Consider the following 20957-nt stretch of genomic DNA (forward strand, 5'->3'; position numbering starts at 1 on the left):
GGTTGTCTCATTGCTGTTTAGGAATAATCATGTATTTACCAAACTATGTGAGAGAGAGACAGCCTGATCATGAACCCCCGAGCCTGCAGACTTCATGTGCAGGGCCCCAAATAGTCTAGAAAGTGTCGTTTAGCCGATGAACAAATGCCCATTTGTGAGATGGGAAGGAAGCACTGGGGGCCAGTGTCCTTGACGCTGTCCCAGGATCCCCCAGGAACACCTGCAGGGCAGCCTGAGATCACTCTTCCCGAGACCTGGGACTCCCCCTACTCAGCCCCTCAGGGACGGGCCCTGCCTGCCTCCTGGTTGCCTGCTTTAGCCATGTGGAGCCTGCCCTTGCTGCTAGAAAAGCCTGATGTAACGCTGGCACAGGAAGTTCTGATCCAGAGTGTTTTTGTTTGTTGTGCTTCCTCAGGATTTCCTTGGATCTGGAGACCCCAAAGAAACAAAGATGCTAATCACCAAACAGGCTGACTGGGCCAGAAATATCAAGGAGCCCAAAGCCGCCGTGGAGATGTACATCTCAGCAGGAGAGCACGTCAAGGCCATCGAGATCTGTGGTGACCATGGCTGGGTTGACATGTAGGTTTTGGTCCCTGCCCCGAGAAGCATTTGGCAGCATGTCATCACATGTCACCTCTTGACTGTCAAGGGAACAAATAGTGCTTCTCTAATTATCTAAAGCTAATATGATAGTGGCTAGGTTCTCAGGAGAGACAGAGATTGCACAAGGCAGTAGCTGCCTTCCAGGAGCTTGTGGAGTCACTAGGGGAAGGGATGGTGGGGACCAGGGAAGAGGAGACACCAGGACATCACAGCTGCCATTTGCTGAATGCTCACTACAACCCAGACACTGTGCTAACCTTCCAGGCATTAGGTTTTCCACCCATGCCATCAGGGCTGGTGTCTCCTCACCCACTTTGCAGATGATGAAACAGAAGCTAAAGGGACAAGTTATTCCCAAAGTCCAGATAGCTGGAAAGTTGTAGAGCTAAGCTTTAGCCTCTAATCTGGCTGATGTTGATTCCAACTACATGTGTAATGGTAGGAACAAAAACAAAACAAGTTCCAGGGAAGAATTCTTATGGGAGGAACCATGGATGTCTTCTCTTAGGAGACACTCTTTGCGTGAGGGGACCTTGAAGAATTCCAAGAGGTAAATAGAGATGGGGGGAAAGGAAATGCAGGCAGGAAGTACAGCAGGAACACAGCGAGTTGGCTCTGGTTGGAGTAAAAGATGTGTGGGAATGGGAGGGTGAAGGACATGGGCTGTGGGTTGGGGGAAGTGGGCTGGCCACACTGGAAGGGCCCCTGATGCCAAACGGAGGTGCTTAGATTTGCCAATAGCAAGTGACCACCTACGGTCAGGGTTGTACAGTCAGACACCCCCTCAGGCAGGCAGGTAGAATGGAGACCAGATAACTGGCTAGTGCAGTAGAGCAGGAGGGAACTTGGTAGCTGAGGGCATGAAAGAGAAGTAGCAGAGTTAGAACCAAGTGACCCATCCCAGGGTGGTGGGGCAGGGGTGAGTGTCAGGCTAGCTTTGCTCTGTGGCTGCTGGTGGGTTACACCATTCGTCAAGGTGGACAACAGGGAGAGGAGGGGGTTGGGGTGGGACAGCACTGAGACAGGATGGATTCAGCCTTGGGACTCGGTGCAGCAGACCTTCAAGGGGAAGGCTTTGTCTTTCCAGTCAGTGAGCTTCAGGCTCACACACGTGCACACACACATGCACGTGCTGCTGTGGCAGGCAGAGGACATGATGGGACAAGCTCCTGAGGGTGGCTTAGGCTGGTTCCTAAAGGCTGTTGATTCTTCTGGAAACAACATTGTGGTCTACAGGTAGCAGTGGCCCAGCCAGGATTTGGGGATACGGAGGAGGCTGGTTAATGATTAAATTATTTCGTTGAGTGCTGCCATATATTAATAATTGGTGTGTTGGCCCCTTACAAAGGGACCTTGGTGGATGTCCTACCACCCCATTTTCTTGTCCAATAGTAATTTTTTTAAGACAGAGGCGCAGATTTTGTTCCCCACATTTTTCTTTAAGTGAAGGGGTTCATATAGAAGAGGGCCAGGCAGATTTAGGGTCCCCTGTTCTCTCGTCTGGCTTTTCATGTCACTTTCATTTGTAAGTGCTATGTGTCAGGTTACTCTGAGGGTACTTGAGTAATTCAAGAAACACATTAAGCATGTTCTGTTCGCTTTCCAGATGTGGCTATAAAAGGTGCCTTTCCTCTAGGGACATTGGGTGTGATGGGTGGGAAGGTTTCTAAGGCTTTAAGGCCTGTCTATGCCACCTTTCCCTAAAAATGTGTCCTTTTTCTGCTGAGCAGTGTTATTTTTAGATGCCATTATTATTCTAAGTATAGACTGACAGGCCTCCGTGCCTTGCCTGTCTCTGAGACAGGGATTCGTTACAGCTGCTTCTCCTTCCTTTCTCACCAAGACTAGCCTGGGTAGAACCCTTTCTCCTGGGAGAGTTAGTTTGACTCCAAATTCCAGCCTGACCAGAGAGAACAAGCACATTCTATCCAGGCGTCATGTCCCCATGAGCAATGGGAGGGCCGCTCACCACCGGGAAGCAGTGGTGAGCCAGTGGGTCCCTGCGGCTCCTCCCTTTGGTCAGCACCTTGGCCAGGAGGACAGGGAAGACTTCCTGCAGGCCTTTGTCCAGAGCTCAGAGCAGGCCCCATACTCACCTCTTCCTTTAGAGAGCAGTCAATGAGGTATTCTTATGCCTTGGCCTCCACTTTTCTGTGAGAATTCCTGCACCTGTGGTGGAAAGAGCGCTGGGCTACTTCCTGGCTGCTGAGTCTTGGGCTGGGTGCTTCACCTTCCCCCTAGACTTTATTCTCATCTGAGAGATGGAAATAATAGTGCCCACCTCTTAGGGTGGTGAAGATTCTGATTTCATGCATGGGAAAGCTCATGGCATCATCTGGGTACTGGTAGGGGATTAGGAGATAATTGTTTCTATGCCCTGCTGGATAGCTCAGTGACTTCCGAGAAAGATACACGAGGTGGCTGACGGGATCCTGTAAAGGCCACCTCTCCCGGTCCCTGGTGATGTTTCTGGAGTGTGTATTCATGCATTTAATAACTAACCACTGAGCAACTCCCAGGGGCCATGGCACGGTATCAACATTGGGGACTGCAGGATGAATGGACATACAGCCTGCCCTTGACAAGACCCAGAGCCCCCCGTCCTACCTGCCCCTTCCCTCTCCAGGTTGATCGACATCGCCCGCAAGCTGGACAAGGCTGAGCGTGAGCCGCTGCTGCTGTGTGCTACCTACCTCAAGAAGCTGGACAGCCCTGGCTATGCTGCCGAGACCTACCTGAAGATGGGTGACCTCAAGTCCCTGGTGCAGCTGCACGTGGAGACCCAGCGCTGGGATGAGGTGAGGGGAAAGCAGGCCTCGTGGGCTGGGGCCCCACCTGAGCCCTGGGACACAGGTGGGTGGGTACAGGGGCCCTTTGGGGTTCAGATGGAGAGAAGTTGCCCTCATGATGAAAGGAACATTGGGCTGGCAGTCAGGCAACTTAACCTCGAATTCTCTGAGCCACAGAATTGTGGAGCGCCTTTCCACTTGTCCGTTCATTCAGTCATTGAGAAAATCGTTACTGACAGCCAGCTCTGTGCCAGGGTGGTGACAGGCACCGGGGATGTGAGTGTGAACACGACAGCTCCAGTGCCTGCCAATGGGCTGAGCTGCCTCTGACCAGCACCACAGGCTCAGACACGTGGCTGATGTGAAGATGCACCTGCGTGACATTTAAAACCTGCTGGGTAACATTTTGGCAGAAAGCACCATCTGTGCTTTCCAGATCCAGACTGCGAGAGTCATTTCAGGGGCCAGTTTTTTCCCTCCCTTCTCTGCCCCCACCCCACAACCACTGCTTCTCTCTCTGGTGTTGGGGGCTGTAAAGAATTAGCCAGGCCAGTGAGAAAAGTGGCCAGCCTGAGGCTGGCAGAAGCAGCTAATGCTGCCCCTTCTGTGGCCAACCCCCACCCTCCAGCTCACCGGCTCCCTGTGCCCTTCAGAGAAATCCATCCCCGAGAGGATTAGGAGCTGTGCCAAGATCCTCCCCCGACTCACCCACCCACCCGTCATGGTCCATTTTAGAGTGAAAGCAAAGCCTTCACTGAGAGGAGCCATCTGACTGTTGTCTGCTCTCTGGATGGCTCCATTTGGTGAGGTGTTGAGGTCACTCATGAGAAAAGGTGGGGCTAGGGACAGAGGCAATGGTGGCTTCTCAAGAGAAATTTATTAGATTTCTCAAGCAACATAGATTAGAGCATCTTAGAATGACTCAGACCTTGCTGTGCATCAGGCAGACTTTCTCCCCATGGCTCATGTCCAGTTCTCCTGGCCTGACAGGTGATTCTGGGGCTTAGGTGAGAAGTAGTCAGTGGGTCCATACAGCTCAAAGCCCACAGTCATCTTTGACAACTGATAAGAAGTGGTAATGATGATAATGTCAATTCTGTTTCCTTAGGTATCGCCTGCAATTAAAAGAAATCTGTTTGCAGCACTACAGGAGCCCACGCAAACCCTCAAAATAAAATGTTTCCGATTCTGTGCCGCTTCTGTGGTCCAGAAACAGACTGTGTTGTTACTGAATCCAGTCGCTTGCATATTGCGGTTAATTGTCTTTTGTTTTCGAAGAGCTGATTTGTTTTTGCGTTTCTGTGGGTAGTTTTTGGGGGAGGCACTCTCCCTCTCTGAGTTGTCAGGCTGGCAAAATATGACATCCCTAATGAATTCAGCCAAGTGCAATGTTTTCATGGGGGCTGCAGGGGCAGTTTTATTAAGACTTCATTTGCTCCTTCCCCCAGGCCTTTGCTTTGGGTGAGAAGCATCCTGAGTTTAAGGATGACATCTACGTGCCGTATGCTCAGTGGCTAGCAGAGAACGATCGCTTTGAGGAAGCCCAGAAAGGTAGGCAACACAGACTGTCACCTTCTAGAAGGGGCAGGAGAAGTCACTGCCAAGACATACATTTCAGGAAGGCTACCAAGCCCTTCCCATCTGTAGATCCCAAGATAGATGACTTCATCCTGGGGATGTGATTGTTTGGTGGTGAAAGACTATGGAGCATGAAAAGACCATTGGCTTTGGAGTCACACCCTCCTGGGCCACACTCACTTGCTACAGGCCCTTAAGAGGTGCTGCCTCCTCTCCAAGCCTCTGTGGTTACTGAGCAAAGTGCTGTGCACTGCAGTGTATCTTCCCATTTAATCCTCACAACAGCCCTATGGTATAGCTACCATCATTATGATTCCCATTTTGCAGATGAGAAAACTGAAGGGTAAAGAGGTGAAGAAATTTGCCTGAAGTTTCATAGCTAGGAAGTGGCAGGGAGGTAATGTGAGCCAGGGTGCCATGAGGACAATAAGGGAGGACTGCCACACAGTGTGAGGCATGGTCTCACCTCTACTGAGAATAGAAACTCAGCTTCTATTTCTGGCTCAGATAAATGGGTGACTTCTGCTCCTCAAGATTTCTGTTGGTAAAATGGGCTGCACACAACATACAACGGCATCTGAAGTTGGAGCCAAAGCAAGTATAGAACTTTCGCTGATGTTATTAATCGTATTTTTTAAAGTTGACTTCCCTCTCTGTGTCAGGCCCTGGCTGAGCACTTAACCTATGTAACCTTGAATCTTGCCAACAGCTGTGCAAGGATGAAGAGGCTAAATGTGCCATGCCAAGTCACAAATCTAGTCAGCAGGAGAGCCAGAATTGGACCAGTACCTCTCTGACTGGGGAACCTGATTTTTCTGTTTTGCTGCCTATTTAGCCTTCTAATTGAAGTTGGGTGTTTCATGTTCCATAGCATCTGATTTACACTTCTATATGGTAACCGTTGCCACCTCCGGACACATTGCAGAACAAATGTCTCCCTGTTGGAGCTCTCAACTGAAAGCCCTCATTGAAGGATAGCGCATTCTCTGCTGCTTCAGCATTTCCAGAGCATCCAGTTGCTGAAGTATCTGCATGTTTGGGCAAAACACATCAACCTATCCATCTGTCTGTGTCTGCCCTTCCAAGAATCCATCACCATAGTAACTTGGTACTCAGACAAGAGATTGTATATGAGAATGGAACAAAGGCCAGACCTTCTCCTTCTCTGAAGGCAGAGGATTAGGATCATTTGAATGCCCACATATGGCAAGTGTCATGGCTACAAGTGCTTCACTATCAGCCACCAACATCTCAAGGGGCTGGCCACGTAGTAGGTACTCAGAAAATATCTGTTAAACAGTGTAGGAATGATTGAGAGTTTTTTTGCTTGTTTTCACAAATGGTTGTGAGAACTGAGGTAGATCCTTCAAAGTGGTCACTGAAAAGCAGTCATTTGAAGACAAACTGAAGAGTTGGGCTTGGTTCTGGGACCTTGGGTGTGACGCTTTACCTCCATGTTGCAAAGTCCATTTCATTGCTCATAAAAAGGGGGATAATTTTCCTTCTTCATAAGTCTGTGGTGAGGATCCAGTGAGGTGATTAGCAACAAAAGCATTTTGCAAACCTCCAAGTGCAGTAAAGTGGCAGGTCCTGTTTGTATCACCTTAGGAGTCACAAAACTTTGCCCTGGAATGAGCAGGGGGCAGAACCTCACTAAAGATGAGCAAGTTTCACTCTTAGACTTTGCCCTGGAATTTGGCCCCTCCAGTTTTTCCTTTCTGCCATGCTTTTCAAAGTCGGTCGCCTTTTCCCAGCCAAAAAGGAATTTGTCTCACTGTACTTTTTCCAGGATGTAGCCTCGGTTATTTAGAGAAGCTCCATCCCAGCAACGAAGCACTGCAGATGCTCCAATGAGTGTCCTACTTCCAAAACAGCCCTGTGCGAGCCCCACAGAGCTCCATCCTGCCTCCTGAGTGACTTCCTAAATTGCATGTGCTTTTTTCCTCCCTCCACCGCTCCTCCAGCATTCCACAAGGCCGGGCGACAGAGAGAAGCGGTCCAGGTGCTGGAGCAACTCACAAACAATGCCGTGGCAGAGAGCAGGTTTAATGATGCTGCCTATTATTACTGGATGCTGTCCATGCAGTGCCTCGATATAGCTCAAGGTGCGTAAACATCAGCCAGACCACTGTTTTCCCAAGCCCCACTTCTGATAAACATCAGAAGAGCTGGGACATTTTAATTAAAGCTCTGGGCTTGTTTATCGGGTGTATTGTCCATAAGCCTGCCTTGCAGTGGCGTAATCTGGTGTGTCATCTTTTTCCAGTTTGCCCATCAGAATGGTATGAGGACCGTCCTGGGGTTACGGTTGGCAGGTCCAGCCCTGCATTGCTAATTCAGAGCATATCTCTCCCCTGCTACCTGGGAGCCCATAGCTGGACCTGGGTGAGCACTGGGTTTTAAATTTTTTTAATTAAATGAGAAGATGAACAAGAGATGACTTTACAATAACGCACTCCAGATTCTTACTCATCCCAGCCAGAAAAACAGTTTCAATATTGCTTTCTTTCACAAGACTTCCCAAGATGTACTGAAGGAGCCCTGGAAGTGGAAGAGAAAGATGTTCTTTTCCACTGGAAAAGGCCACATGCAGGGGTGGGAAAAACACTGGAATGGAGGCTGCAGGTGACTTGTAACAAGTCACAATCCTTCCTGAGCTCTGCATGCCCATCTGTCCTGTGGGAGTCCCTTGTCCTGGTCCCTTTGGTTGCTGGGAACCTCACAGAGTCATGCTTACAGTTTGAAAATTGTCAAGCCCAGGTGTAAGGTCACATTTTTGTGTTCTGGCCAGTGCCTTATGCCTCTGATAGGAGCAGCAGAGGGAAGAGGCATAAGATAAGCATGAATACAGTTGGTGTCTGCCTGCCCTTGTCCCAGCAGGCTCTTCTGACACATCTGGGGTCTTGCTGCAGCTGTCGCTCCCTGAGGGGAATAACCTGGGAGGGTGCAGTGAGAGATCTGGAAAAAATATCTTCAAACTCCCTGGCCTTATGCCCTGCCCACCTAAGACTTCACTGTCCTGGAGTGGCCCTACTCCTAAGCAGAGTACCTTTCCCCTCACTACACTTTGTCCCTCACCCTGGCACAGACACTGTGTGGTGGGAGAACTGATGCCGGCAAAAGTACTGTTGCCTGGCCCCTCCTCCTGGGGCCAGTTGGCAGCCACAGACACTGTTTGATATGTTTCCCCTCCCACCCGCTGCACACAGCAGATCCTGCCCAGAAGGACATGATGCTTGGCAAGTTCCACCACTTCCAGCGTTTGGCAGAGCTGTACCATGGCTACCATGCCATCCATCGCCACACGGTAAGGTGGCTGGGTCACCAGCGCCTGAGGGTACTGTCTGCTGCGCTAGGGGTCCCGGGCATGTCTAAAGAGCAGCAGACTGGATGGAATGTAACCCACTGGTCACAGTGAACTGCTAAGGAATCTTGGTCTCCGCTGGGGAGAAAAAGTTTGATTTTCCTTGTTTGACTATTTGTTTGCCATGTATCACGCAGTGGGCTGCTGAATTGTAATCCAGAGCTGGAATGGCCCTTGCTAGTTCCTCAGTGCAGGCTTTGATGACTCGGGGAAACTCTGCATTAACCAGCAAGGGGGGGCGGGAGTTCCATGAGGCCCTCTCCTGCAGTAGGGCGAAGACCCAGGTTAACCAAAGGCTCGAGTTCCCTCCCTGGCTGGCCCTGTCAGTGACTTGTGTGTTCTTCAGCAGTTCACTTTCCCTCTCTGTCCCTCAGTTTCCTTCTCTGTGAAACCAGAGTGTTGGCTTGGTCTCCAGAAACCCAAATAGTTCTTTTTAGTCACTCTCTGATTCCTTTGAGAAAGCCATTTTAAATCTGTCTGGTTGCAGTGAGGAACAGGTGATGGGTTGTCAACAGCCTCTTCATCCACTGTATCTCCTCAATCACCCAACAGATGTTGAGCACTTAGTACCTAGTAGGCAATGTACTGAGGGCTTCATTGTATCAAGTCATTTCCTCCTTTCAACCACACTTTGAGGGAAGGACTGTCACCCCCATTTTACAGATGATAATGAAGCCCTAGACAGAGGGGTCTCACAGGTTATTAGGTTGGTGCAAAAGTAATTGCAGTTTCAGACTGAATTTTAAATAATTATAACTAGGCTCAAACACATCTTTATTAATCAAAATAGGAACCATAATGATCAACACATTTTTGCCAATGAGAAATAAGTTTATTTCTGTAGTGTAAAAATCCATACTTTGGGATTCAATGAACTCTTGGAAAGCATTTTCTGCATCCTGCTGGTTGTGGAAGTGTTTTCCCTGCAAAAAGTTGCTGAGATGCTTGAAGAAGTGGTAGCTGGTTGGCAAGAGATCAAGTGAATATGGCGGATGAGGCAAAATTTTGTATCCCAATTCATTCAACTTTTGAAGCATTGGTTGTGTGACGTGCAGTCAGGTGGGTGAAGAAGAATTGGGCCCTTTCTGTTAACTAGTGCTGGCTGCAGGTGTTGCAGTTTTCAGTGCATCTCCTCCATTTGCTGAGCATACTTCTCAAATGTAATCGTTTCACCAGGATCAGAAAGCTGTAGTGGATCAGACCGGCAGCACCGCCAGTGACCATGGCCTTTCTTGGTGCAAGTCTGGCTTTGGGAACTGCTTTGGAGCTTTTTCTCAGTCCAGCCTTGGAGCTGGTCATCACTGGTTGTCGTATAAAGTCCACTTTTGGTCACACATCACATCTGATTGAGAAATGTTTTGTTGTTGTTGCATAGAATAAGAGAAGACAATACTTCAAAACGACTATATTTTCATTTTCAATCTGCTCATGAGACACCCACTTATCGAGCTTTTTCACCTTTCCAATTTGCTTCAAATGCCAAACAACCGTAGAATGGTTGACATTGAGTTCTTCGGCAACTTCTCCTGTAGTTGTGAGAGGATCAGCTTCAATGATTGCTCTCGGTTGTTGTCAACTTCCAATGGCCGGCCACTACGCTACACATCTTCGAGGCTCTCATCTCCTTTGCAAAACTTCTTGAACCACCACTGCACTATACGTTCATTAGCAGTCCGTGGGCCAAATGCGTTGTCGATGTTACGAGTTGTGTCTGTTGCTTTATGACCCATTTCGAACTCAATTTAGAAAATTGCTTGAATTTGTTTTTTGTCTAACATCACTTCCATAGTCTAAAATAAACAGCAAGTAATAACTCATTAGCGAAAAAACATAAAGTGAGAAATGCCCATTGAAATGATGTATAACATAAACACATTTAGGAATGTATTCTACTATCAAACAGCAAATTCCAGAGCCAATATATGAGTCTCAATAGGCTGGCACTGGAGCCTGTGTTCCTAGCCTTTCCCTCCCTCTCTCCCTTTAGAGAAAGCAGGCTAGTATGTTGGTCTGTGGGTAAACTTGAGAGTCCTCACACACAAATGACACCATGTTATTTACCTTCTCTGGCCTTCACTTCCTTCTCTATAAAATAGTGATAACAGCAGTATCTACTTCATGGGATTGTTGTGAGGATTAGATGAGTTAATATTGGAAGAGTACCCAGCATGGAGTGACCCTAGGTGGCAACTATCCTTACTGCTGCTGCAGGCAAGGCTTCACACCAGCTTTCCCTGGCCTGCACCCTGCGGCTAGGCATCTGGCATTTCTCTTTTTTCAGAGATGAGGTCTCTGTCGCCCAAGGTGGGATGCAGTGGCATGATCATAGCTCATGGCAGCCTCAAACTGCTGGACTAAAGTGATCCTCCTGCCTGAGCCTCCCAGAGCACTGGGGTATTACAGGCATGAGCCACCACGCCCAGCCTTTCCACAGTTCTTTGACCTCTCAAATGCCCTGCCTTCCACCTTGGGCACTTCTTTCCCTCTAATCTGTGCTGACCTCTCAGCACATTTTTTGCTTCTTGGGAAAGTCTGGCAAGAAGGACTCCTGACAGGCTCTGTGCAGGCCAACCGTCAGTCTAGTGTCACATCCCTTCCCACAGCAGGGTCAGTGGTCTCAAGGGACCTCATCTTCCCTTACAGTCTTTGCCTTTCCTGAAACAAGACCCCCTAGGGTCCCTCATCTCTATCAGGTGCTCACCTGGAGAGAAACTACCACAAAAGGAGCCCAGACTCAACTTGGGCTGGAAGTCAGGGCCCAGCTCAGCCTCAGTTTGCCCAAGCCACTCCGGAACCTGGCTCTCAGCTCCTTCCCTTAGACTTTTCTCCTGCTGCTCCCTGTCCTCTTCTGGGGCATGGGGCTGAGGGCTCCTGTCTCTAACAACTGAGCTCTGCTAATACACACAGGACCTACATGGGACTAGGAGCTAAGGGGCTTCAGACCAGCTGGGGCCCTGGCTCTTATCCCAGCTGAATCTTCTTAATTGGGCCATTCCTTCGTTCAACAAATGCCTACTGTGTGATAGACCCTGTGATAAGACCTGGTGACGCAGTGGTGAACAAAACATTGTCCCTGCAGTCAGTCCCAGTCTAGCAAACAGGACAATCCCTCAGGGGTAAAGTTTAGAGGCCTGTGAAGAGACTTCCTGGAGGAGGTGGCCCCTCAGCCAGAAGGCGGGAGAAAAGTAAAAATGGGGCAAGTGAAGCAGAGGAGGAGGAGGAAAGGTGTTTGTGGCAAAAGTCACAGCCTGTGCAAAGGCCTGGAGGTGAGTGGTAGTTTGTGGTTCAACATCCAGGGCCCAGGAGAGCAGCATTGATTCAGGGCAAGACTGGAAAGGGAAGTTCAGGTCCTTCCTGGATACATGGCTTCTTTCCCAGAGGAAAGGACTCCCCTCCTACTTATTGTTTCTGGGACGTTACTTAGCTTCCCTACCTAGTGCAGTAGAACCAGAGACAGACTTCATCTTGTTCTTACCCTGGAAAGGATGTGGTCTCAGGTTTTCTTGAGTTCTTGGAGCTAACAAAAGCTATAGAAATTTAAGTGTGAATTAAATAGAAAATGCTAAGCTCTGAACTGAAGAAGTGTAGAGCAAAGTGAGTCCTCAGGAGTTTAGACCAATTAGGGGTTAAGCTTTGGTGGCTCAGTGATGAGTAGGGCGTCACAAGACCCTTCTTCAGTGCTCACAAGAAAAAGGAGTGGCTAGCCTGCTTTAATCCTCACCATTTAAAGCTTTATTAGAAGTGGGTAATCTCAGTTTATGTGCAGTGTGCCAGATGCCTTCAAAATAAGGTATTCTTGACCTTTTATAGACCCTCACATAGAAAATTCCCTATTTGTCTTCTGAGCTTCTGGCAGCCTCTAGGTACGAAGACCAATCATTCCACTAATGTGCGCTAACTGCCTCCTGTTAGTGCCTATGCCAGGAGCCAGGGAAGTGGGTCAGCAGTTGAGGAACTCCGCATATGTGCTCACTTGGTGGCACATCAGTCAAGCTGCTGTTGGAAAGCACAGAAGAGGCATGTGGGTTCATGCTGGAGAGGGCTAAATGCCCTGTTGAAAGACAGGCTTATATGAATCAGTGGTTCTGTCCTAAGTTGCATAGAAGGTCTTCTGTTTTAGAGCTAATTGGAGACAACTTGAGTAGTTCAGAGAAACGGAGTCATTACCAACTCCAGAGGCAGTACAGCTTGGAAGAAAGACATTCTTGGGCTTTGGAATCAGACCTGGGTTTGAATAGGAGCTCAGCTCTGTTCTAGGTGGTGACTTGGACAAATTATCTATCTAGGTGTTGGTTTCCTCATCAGTACTGTGAGGATAAAAATGCATACCACAAGGTTATTATGTTAAAGACCAGATGAGACAGTGACTGTATGGTGCCCAGCACACAGTGGGTGCTTAATAATCAGAGCCGCTCTTGTTGATGTCACTCAGAATTATTGGTGTCTGCCTTTTGGCCTGGCCCAGCAGCAGCTCAGTTGAGGAACTCAATCCCTGTTTACTTTTCTCTCACTGTAGGAGGATCCATTCAGTGTCCATCGTCCTGAAACTCTTTTCAACATCTCCAGGTTCCTGCTGCACAGCCTGCCCAAGGACACCCCCTTGGGCATCTCTAAAGTGTATCCTTTCTCTTACCCCTCCCCCGTCCTGGTTCTTGTCTAATGGCCCCAAGAAATTCCTTCCAGAGCACTTTCCTGGCAGAACCTTCCTCTCTCAGCAGCCCTCAGGGAAGAGAGAGAACTCACCCTCTCGCTGCTGTTTGGCTGTAGAGGCTCAGCAGGGAGGCCCAGGGACCCAGGCCAAGAGAAGATAAGTTTTCAGGGCTCTCTGAGCTGAACCCAGCAATAGGTCTCTGGCCAACACACTGTCCCAATTCCTCCTAGAACCCACAGATGAAGATGTGACTGAAATGGAAGAAGCACCAGGCCTTCAGGCTTGGAACCTTGGGCACTTCCCCAGACTGGAGAGGAGGGAGTGTTTGTTTAGCCAAGGTATACATAGCACCTGCTATGTCCCCAAGCCCTGGGCCAGGCACCAGGTGACAAAGCTGCCATCAAAGAGGGAGGTCACAAGTTAGGGCCTGCTTTGGTGGATGTTTGCTGTGTCTGAGGGTGGAATGAGGCTGAGGTCAGGGCCACGGTCAGGGAAGTTTACCTGGAGGAGGTGATGTCCATCATGCAAGTTGAGGCAGCCAGGGAAGATGGCAAAGTGGATGTTCCAGGGGAGGACCCAGCATGTGGAGAGGCAAGCAAGGCATGTGGGAGGGTGTGAGGGGGCCCTGGGTGGGAGGGGCCGGAGAGGCAGCAGGACCCAAGGCCTGAGGGCGTACCTTTGGGTTTTCCTCTCCTTCTGTAGACACTGAGGGCCACAGTGGTGCCATAAGCAGAGCAGGTGCCTGAAGGTCCTGTGCAGCCACGTACTGGATCATTGGATCCAGATTTTTAAAGTCTTGGATGTCCTGAGACATAATTGTCCCTGTTCTTTTCTAAATCTCACTGTACTCTCAGCTCCTTCCCAGCCCTAGCACCACCTTCCCTCTGTAAGGAAAACGCACTCCACTGGAAAAGACGCAGAGCTCTTTGTTGTAAGAATTGGCCTTGCTAGAGGATTCCAGGCCCATTATTTATATTTCAGGGGAAACGACCCCAAATCAAGGGGTGCCTTCCTAGAGTCAGACCTCTGCTGCATGCATCTCCGTCTTTCCCCAAAGGAGCGGTCAGGGCTATGCCTGTGCGGGCTGAGCACCTGTACTTATCCTTTGCAGCAAGTTCTGTTTGAGTCAACAGCTTGATGGGACTCCTGCCCCGAGCCTTACCCTGTGCCATCCCCTGGGGACCTGGAAATGGCTCCTGACAGTCCCTAACTTTGAGGAGTCATGCCAGAGACACAGAAGGAAACTCTCCACAAAACTGCTGAAGTGGACGGGGCTGCGCTGCAGAGGGCAGGAGCAGGAATACTGGGAGGAAGGTGGGAGGAAGGGCAGGAGGGCCTGGGAGCAGCCAACATCGGAGGTGACCTGAGAGGAGAGCACAAAGGCTCATCAGCCTCTGGCTGAGGAGCTCCAAGGGGGCCCCAGAGTACAGGCGAGGCTGCCGCTCAGAAACTGCCCACCAGGCCCTTGGGGAAGGGCATGCAGGCAGAGTGGGGTACACCCAGGGGCCTCAGAGCAGGGCTGAGGGTGGCTCCCCAGGGAGTCTTGACCAGGCCTCACCTGGCAGGGCGAGAGCAGAGCACCCTTCGTGCCAGGCGTCCTAGGAGGGCCTGGCTGGCAGGTTTGGTGAGGCAGAAACAGCCATTTTGGCCTAGTCAGGGTGGTGCAAGATGAGCCATCAGCAGGCCCAGAGATGCTAAGCAAGGTTAAAGTATTAATGGACACTATGCTGTTTTTATATCTGAAAAAATTCCTGGGCCTTGCCATCCGAGAAGTACACTCACCTCTCACAAGCGCACAGAGCCTTCCCACAATCCTTCCTCTGCCCTCCCGGCACCAGCACGAGCTGTGTTCCCGCCCGGGGCTCACTTCAAGGATAGGCAGTGCCAGCTCCTAGGCCTGGTGTTGCCCCTGCTGTCCTTAACCCTGTTCACGGCAGGAAAATACTCTTCACCTTGGCCAAGCAGAGCAAGGCCCTCGGTGCCTACAGGCTGGCCCGGCATGCCTATGACAAGCTGCGTGGCCTGTACATCCCTGCCAGATTCCAAAAGTCCATTGAGCTGGGTACCCTGACCATCCGCGCCAAGCCCTTCCATGACAGTGAGGTGAGGACGCAGCACCCTTGGGCAGACGGCTTCTCCTCTCCCCTGAGGCCATCTCATGCCTTCTTGCCTGGCCTGGGTTCCGTTTGAAGAGAGACAGCTGTAGCTCCCTCTAGGCTCTGTGCCCCCTGCTCAGGCCTGGCCATGCCAGCTCCCCTGTGCTTCCCTGTCCACCCCCTGTTCTCCCCGCAGTCCCCCCGGTGCCAGCTCACAGTCCCCAACCCCAACCCCAACCCCAGCCCCAGTCCTCAGCCCGGTCTCCCTTGCTCCTTGCCCTCCCTTAGGCAAGCCCCACACCTCTGTGCCCAGGTGGCTCTGCCTTTACCCCAGGCCTGGCTCCAGAGCTGACCCTCACTCTAGAAACCTCTGCCCTTTCTGGAACCAGGCTGTGTTTCTCCAGCAAATCTACCCCACACTCCCAGCGCACATTCCTTCAACCCAGCCAATTTCCTTCTTTCACACCTCCTCCCTCAAGCTCAGAGCAAGGACTTGCATCAAACAGACCTGGGTTCACATCCTGGCTCCACCCTCTCCTAGCTCTGTCTCCATCTTTCTGCGCCTCGGGTTCCCCCTTTCCCACAGGTAGTTGTGAAGCTAAATGAGCCAGCACAGGCCACGTGCTCCGCATGGTGCCTAGAGCATGGTAAATGGCTGGCTAATGGTGGCAGCGGCCACTGTCATTCCTGCCAGGGGAACAGTGCTGTTGAGCGCTGCCTGTGCAGGTGTCTTGGGCACAGGGCCCCAAGTGACAGGGCTTGGGTGTTTCGGCAGGCCTTTTATCCTGCTTCCCCATGGCATGGAGCCCCTGGGCCCGGCGCCCCTTCCCTGCCTGCCCACCCAGGTGGCCTTTCTTCTTGCCGCCAGGCCCCAGGGGCCCGAAGCCAGAGTCCAGGGGGAGGAGGATACGTGCCTGGCCCCTCGGGAGTCCGTGGCTGTTTTGTAGGAGCTGGTGCCCTTGTGCTACCGCTGTTCCACCAACAACCCACTGCTCAACAACCTGGGCAACGTCTGCATCAACTGCCGCCAGCCCTTCATCTTCTCCGCCTCTTCCTACGGTGAGTCCCTGCATCCTGAGCATGTGGGTGGGACAGCCTGTGGACCACTACGCTCACTCCACTGCTCTCTGGCCTCAGGACGTTGGGCAACGGCCAAAGGCCTCTGAATGTCCCTGTTTAGGAAGTGAGGACACTCTGACACCCACCTGCCTGACACAAGGAGTCACTGTCGGTGTTCCCATAGATAGGACCCACTGCTGCCCAAAGCTGAAGCACCCACTCTGGGAACCTGGCACAGTGCTGTACATAACCAAATGCCCCAGGAAGAGAATCCGATGGCTCTTCATTCGGACTGGGAGGCTGAGATAGGTAGCTCCTTTGATGTTGATAGAGGATCAGAAGTCCCTTCCCAGGAGCTGAGCAGAGGCCATGCACACACGACTGCCCATGCACACACACACACACACACACACACACACACAGACGGCCCCTGCACACACACACGGCCCCTGCACACACACAGACGGCCCCTGCAAACACACACAGACTGCCCCTGCAAACACACACAGACTGCCCCTGCACACACACACACAGACTGCCCCTGCACACACACACACAGACTGCCCCTGCAAACACATACAGACTGCCCCTGCACACACACACACACACAGACTGCCCCTGCACACACAGACTGCCCCTGCAAACACACATAGACTGCCCCTGCACACACACACACAGACTGCCCCTGCAAACACACACAGACTGCCCCTGCACACACAGAGACTGCCCCTGCACACACACACACATACACACGGCCCCTGCACACACACACACTGCCCCTGCACACACAGACTGCCCCTGCACACACACACACACACACACGGCCCCTGCACACACACACACTGCCCCTGCAAACACACACTGCCCCTGCACACACACACACACACACACGGCCCCTGCACACACACACACACTGCCCCTGCACACACACACAGACTGCCCCTGCACACACACAGACTGCCCCTGCACACACACACAGACTGCCCCTGCACACACACACACACACACACGGCCCCTGCACACACACACAGACTGCCCCTGCACACACACACAGACTGCCCCTGCACACACACAGACTGCCCCTGCACACATAGACGGCCCCTGCACACACACACACACAGACTGCCCCTGCACACACACACAGACTGCTCCTGCAGACACACATACAGACTGCTCCTGCACACACACACACACATGGAGACTGCCCCTACACACACACAGACTTCCCCGGCAGACACACACAGACTGCTCCTGCACACACACACAGACTGCTCCTGTACACACACACACAGACTGCCCCTACACACATACACACACACACAGACTGCCCCTACACACACACAGACTGCCCCTACACACACACACAGATTGCTCCTGCACACACACACAGAGACTGCCCCTACACACACACACAGACTGCCCCTGCACACAGAGAGACTACCCCTGCACACACACACAGAGACTGCCCCTGCTGCCTCTTCTTGCTTTTGGTGAAGCTGCCAGTGGGTTGAGAAGGAACTCTGTGGTCACCCCACCTGCCTGGCGGCAAGTCCCTTGCAAAGCCCTCAGCCCCCTCAGCCCTTTCTCTATGCCCTCCAGACGTGCTACACCTGGTTGAGTTCTACCTGGGGGAAGGGATCACTGATGAAGAAGCCATCTCCCTCATCGACCTGGAGGTGCCAAGACCCAAGCAGGACAACAGACAGCAAGAGATTGCAAACAGCAGTATCCATGCCCTTGGCCAGAGCCTGTGTATGCGGCTGTGTGAGGGGTCTGGGGCCAGGCGGGATGCAGGAGAGCCCAGTCCCAGGGGATGGCTGAGCCTGGCTGTGTGTCCCCAGAGAGATTGGAGAGGCCCACATGGGACAGAGACAGGGACCAGAGATGGGCAGAGAGCTGGCCAGGACCTGAAGACCCAGAAGTGGCAAGTGACACCTTGGTGTTCCCGTGTGGGTCTCCCACCCTCCCTTGCCCCCTAAAAGGCACTGGCTGTGCCTCTGTCTGTGCATAACTCCTACATAGCCAACATGGGACATGATGTTGGTGTTGGCCCCCAGCTCTTCCCCTCAGGTCACTTTTGCATGCAAGTGACAGAGTCCAAAACTGTCAGACAGGCCGAACAAGCGAAGGGTGTGCAAGGAAGCCCTGAGCAGGAGAGGAAGCTCCCTAGCCCAGCGCTTAGTCTGGTCTGTCACAGGCTGGCTCTGCCTCTCTTGGCCGCACTGTCCTCTGGGTAGCTTCATTCTTTGGCAGCACCGCGGTGCCCCCATAACACAGAGATGTCAGGAGCAGTGCCAGCCCCATATCCCCTCAGCCTCATACCCCCCAGAAACAGCCAGCTTTCCTCTCAGCCGTGGCAGTGAAAGCCCCGGGGCACAGCTCAGCCTGCCCCTTTGGCCAGGAGGATGCACCAGGGCAGTTGTCCAGGCCAGGCCACACTTGCAGACTGGACATGGGAGGGGCTTCTGGCAGGGAACAGCACACGCATGGCCTGGGGCCTCGCGTCCTTGCACTGGCCGAGTCTGCAGGTCTGGGGGCTGTGAGCCTGCCTTTCCTGCGGCTCCCAGGTGCTGCCACCCCCAGGGGCCACACTAGGAGGAGGGAAGCTCAGAGAGCTGCTTGCTGAAGGAAACACGGACCCATCTGTGCTACCCAGGCTCCCTCAGGTGCCACAGATGATGCATTCTATGGTGCTGGCAGGTGGGTGCTGTGCCCACTCCAACTTGACACCAGCAGTCTTCACGTCCTGGGCCTCTCTGCAGGACCCCTGCTGGCCTCTGTCACCAGCTCCACCACTGTGGGTGAGGGGCGGTTTCCGGGGACCTCCACGTGAGTCTGACCCGCCCTGGGGTCAGTAGGGGCTCTCACCCCTGTCTGCTCCATCACAAGTGCCCACAGACCCCCAGCAGCCACGGAATGTTTCTCCAGGATCCCTGGGCCTATCCCCTCTGTGCCCATCCACAGCAGCTCACAGGGCCCTCATGTGCTTCCCACTGGCCCTGGGAGCCATGGTGTGTGTGGCCTGCAAGGGGAATGGGTGAGGGCAGCAGAGCCAGCAGAGTCCCTTCTCTCCACCTTCTTGGCCTAAGCCCCCTCTGTTCCTCCACCTGGAAAACTGTTCCGTTGGCCTGGCTGCTCTTGAGTCTTCACACAGATGTAGGGTGGAGGCTAAGGTCTGTCTCCATCTCTGCTTCTGATTCCATCCTTGACTAGACCCCTCCAGGCTCCCAGATTCTGCGGCTAGTGGAGACCAAGGACTCCATGGGAGATGAGGACCCATTCACAGCTAAGCTGAGCTTTGAGGTGAGGGTGCCTCTCTGGGTGACCTGAAGGAGGGCATCCTCTATCCCTTCTCCTGTGCACATGGGGACCCTCAGCTAGCACAGTAGCGGAGGAGGATTGGCCAGAACTTCCAGATGTGGTGGCACGAGGGAGGGGCAGGACCCTTTCCTGTGGGGCATGGGAGCCATGGCTGCCCCCAAAGGACCATGGCCAAGGGCACAGGTCTGTGGACAGGGAGGCAGCTTCAGCTCTGGTGGGAGGAGCTTGTCACTGTCGGGGTCACCCGGGTTTAGGAAGCAGGTCCTCTCTCGCCACTGCCAAAGATTCCAGGATCATAATCCACACAGATGTGTCACTGTGGCTGAGTGAGGACACTGTGCCTCCTTCCCGCCCACCCTGCAGCAAGGTGGCTCAGAATTCGTGCCAGTAGTGGTAAGCCGGCTAGTGCTGCGCTCCATGAGCCGCCGGGATGTCCTCATCAAGCGCTGGCCCCCGCCCCTGAGATGGCAATACTTCCGCTCACTACTACCTGATGCCTCCATTACCATGTGCCCCTCCTGCTTCCAGGTAGGTGGCCACCCCAGCAGCTCACGTGTGCTTCTCTTGGCCACTTTTCCCTTGCCCAAATGTCCCTCTGGGAGGTCTGGCCCCTTGGAGGAGGGGCACATCCATGGCTCCAAGTTGGGACAGAGGCTTGGCTGTCCTCTGCCCCTACTTGCATTCCATGTGCTTCACCAGACCCTGCGCTGTCCACACCCTCCCCAAATCAGGAGGACCAGCAAGTGTGATGTGCTTTTGACCTTCACTCAGAAAACAAGGAACCCCACAGCCCCCTCCCATCTTCCCTTCCAGCCCTCAAACAAAGGTGCTGCAGGTCTGTGTCCGGCCCTGACCACTGCCAAGGCCCTTCCCCTTGAGAGGCAGTGTGTCCCGGCCCCAGGCGTAGGGGTGATAAGCACTAGGGCTTCAGCCTGGGCTTACGGCTGTCTTCCCTCAGATGTTCCACTCTGAGGACTATGAGTTGCTGGTGCTTCAGCATGGCTGCTGCCCCTACTGCCGCAGGTGCAAGGACGATCCTGGCCCATGACCAGCATCCTGGGGATGGCCTGCACCCTCTGCCCGCCTTGAGGTCTGCTGGGCTGTGAAGGAGAATAAAGAGTTAAACTGTCAGAATGTGTTTCTTGCCCAGATGAAGTTTGTGTTTTTTTTGGGGGGGGCCTTGTGTAACCACAGAATTCCTATTTATGGCATTTCATGCCTTGTAAATAGCACCAGGAGATGAGGAAGAGAATGTACATATATTTTCTAAGGAAAAAAATCTGTTACTTTCAGAACGGCTCTGAGTTGTTCGTGGCAGCCTGCTGGAGTCCGCCGATCTGTCAGACCGTTAGCATGTACATTTTGCCAACAGATTGCCTCAATAATAACAAAAGGGCTCCTTATTTTCATCACCGTCTACATTTTAGCAAATCTTCTTATTGTCTGCAACTTAATTTCCATATGCAAAAGTGTACCTGTTTCTAATTTGAAAG

General features: G+C 52.3%; 1 protein-coding gene across 1 annotated transcript in view; it reads left to right on the forward strand.

The window, feature by feature from the left end:
* Positions 1-20598, forward strand: part of IFT122 (intraflagellar transport 122) — a 91736-nt gene extending 71138 nt beyond the window's left edge. Inside the window, exons 18-29 of the mRNA XM_025377341.1 lie at positions 388-582; positions 3233-3404; positions 4844-4946; positions 6938-7078; positions 8186-8280; positions 12854-12954; positions 14926-15091; positions 16032-16143; positions 17743-17868; positions 19367-19446; positions 19828-19992; positions 20423-20598. Coding sequence (XP_025233126.1) covers positions 388-582; positions 3233-3404; positions 4844-4946; positions 6938-7078; positions 8186-8280; positions 12854-12954; positions 14926-15091; positions 16032-16143; positions 17743-17868; positions 19367-19446; positions 19828-19992; positions 20423-20512 — 1546 coding nt within the window. The 3' untranslated portion in view covers positions 20513-20598. The remainder of the gene's footprint in view (positions 1-387; positions 583-3232; positions 3405-4843; positions 4947-6937; positions 7079-8185; positions 8281-12853; positions 12955-14925; positions 15092-16031; positions 16144-17742; positions 17869-19366; positions 19447-19827; positions 19993-20422) is intronic.
* The last annotated feature ends 359 nt before the right edge of the window (positions 20599-20957 follow it).

Source organism: Theropithecus gelada, chromosome 2, assembly GCF_003255815.1.
Source record: "Theropithecus gelada isolate Dixy chromosome 2, Tgel_1.0, whole genome shotgun sequence".
In the NCBI taxonomy this organism is placed as follows: domain Eukaryota; kingdom Metazoa; phylum Chordata; class Mammalia; order Primates; family Cercopithecidae; genus Theropithecus; species Theropithecus gelada.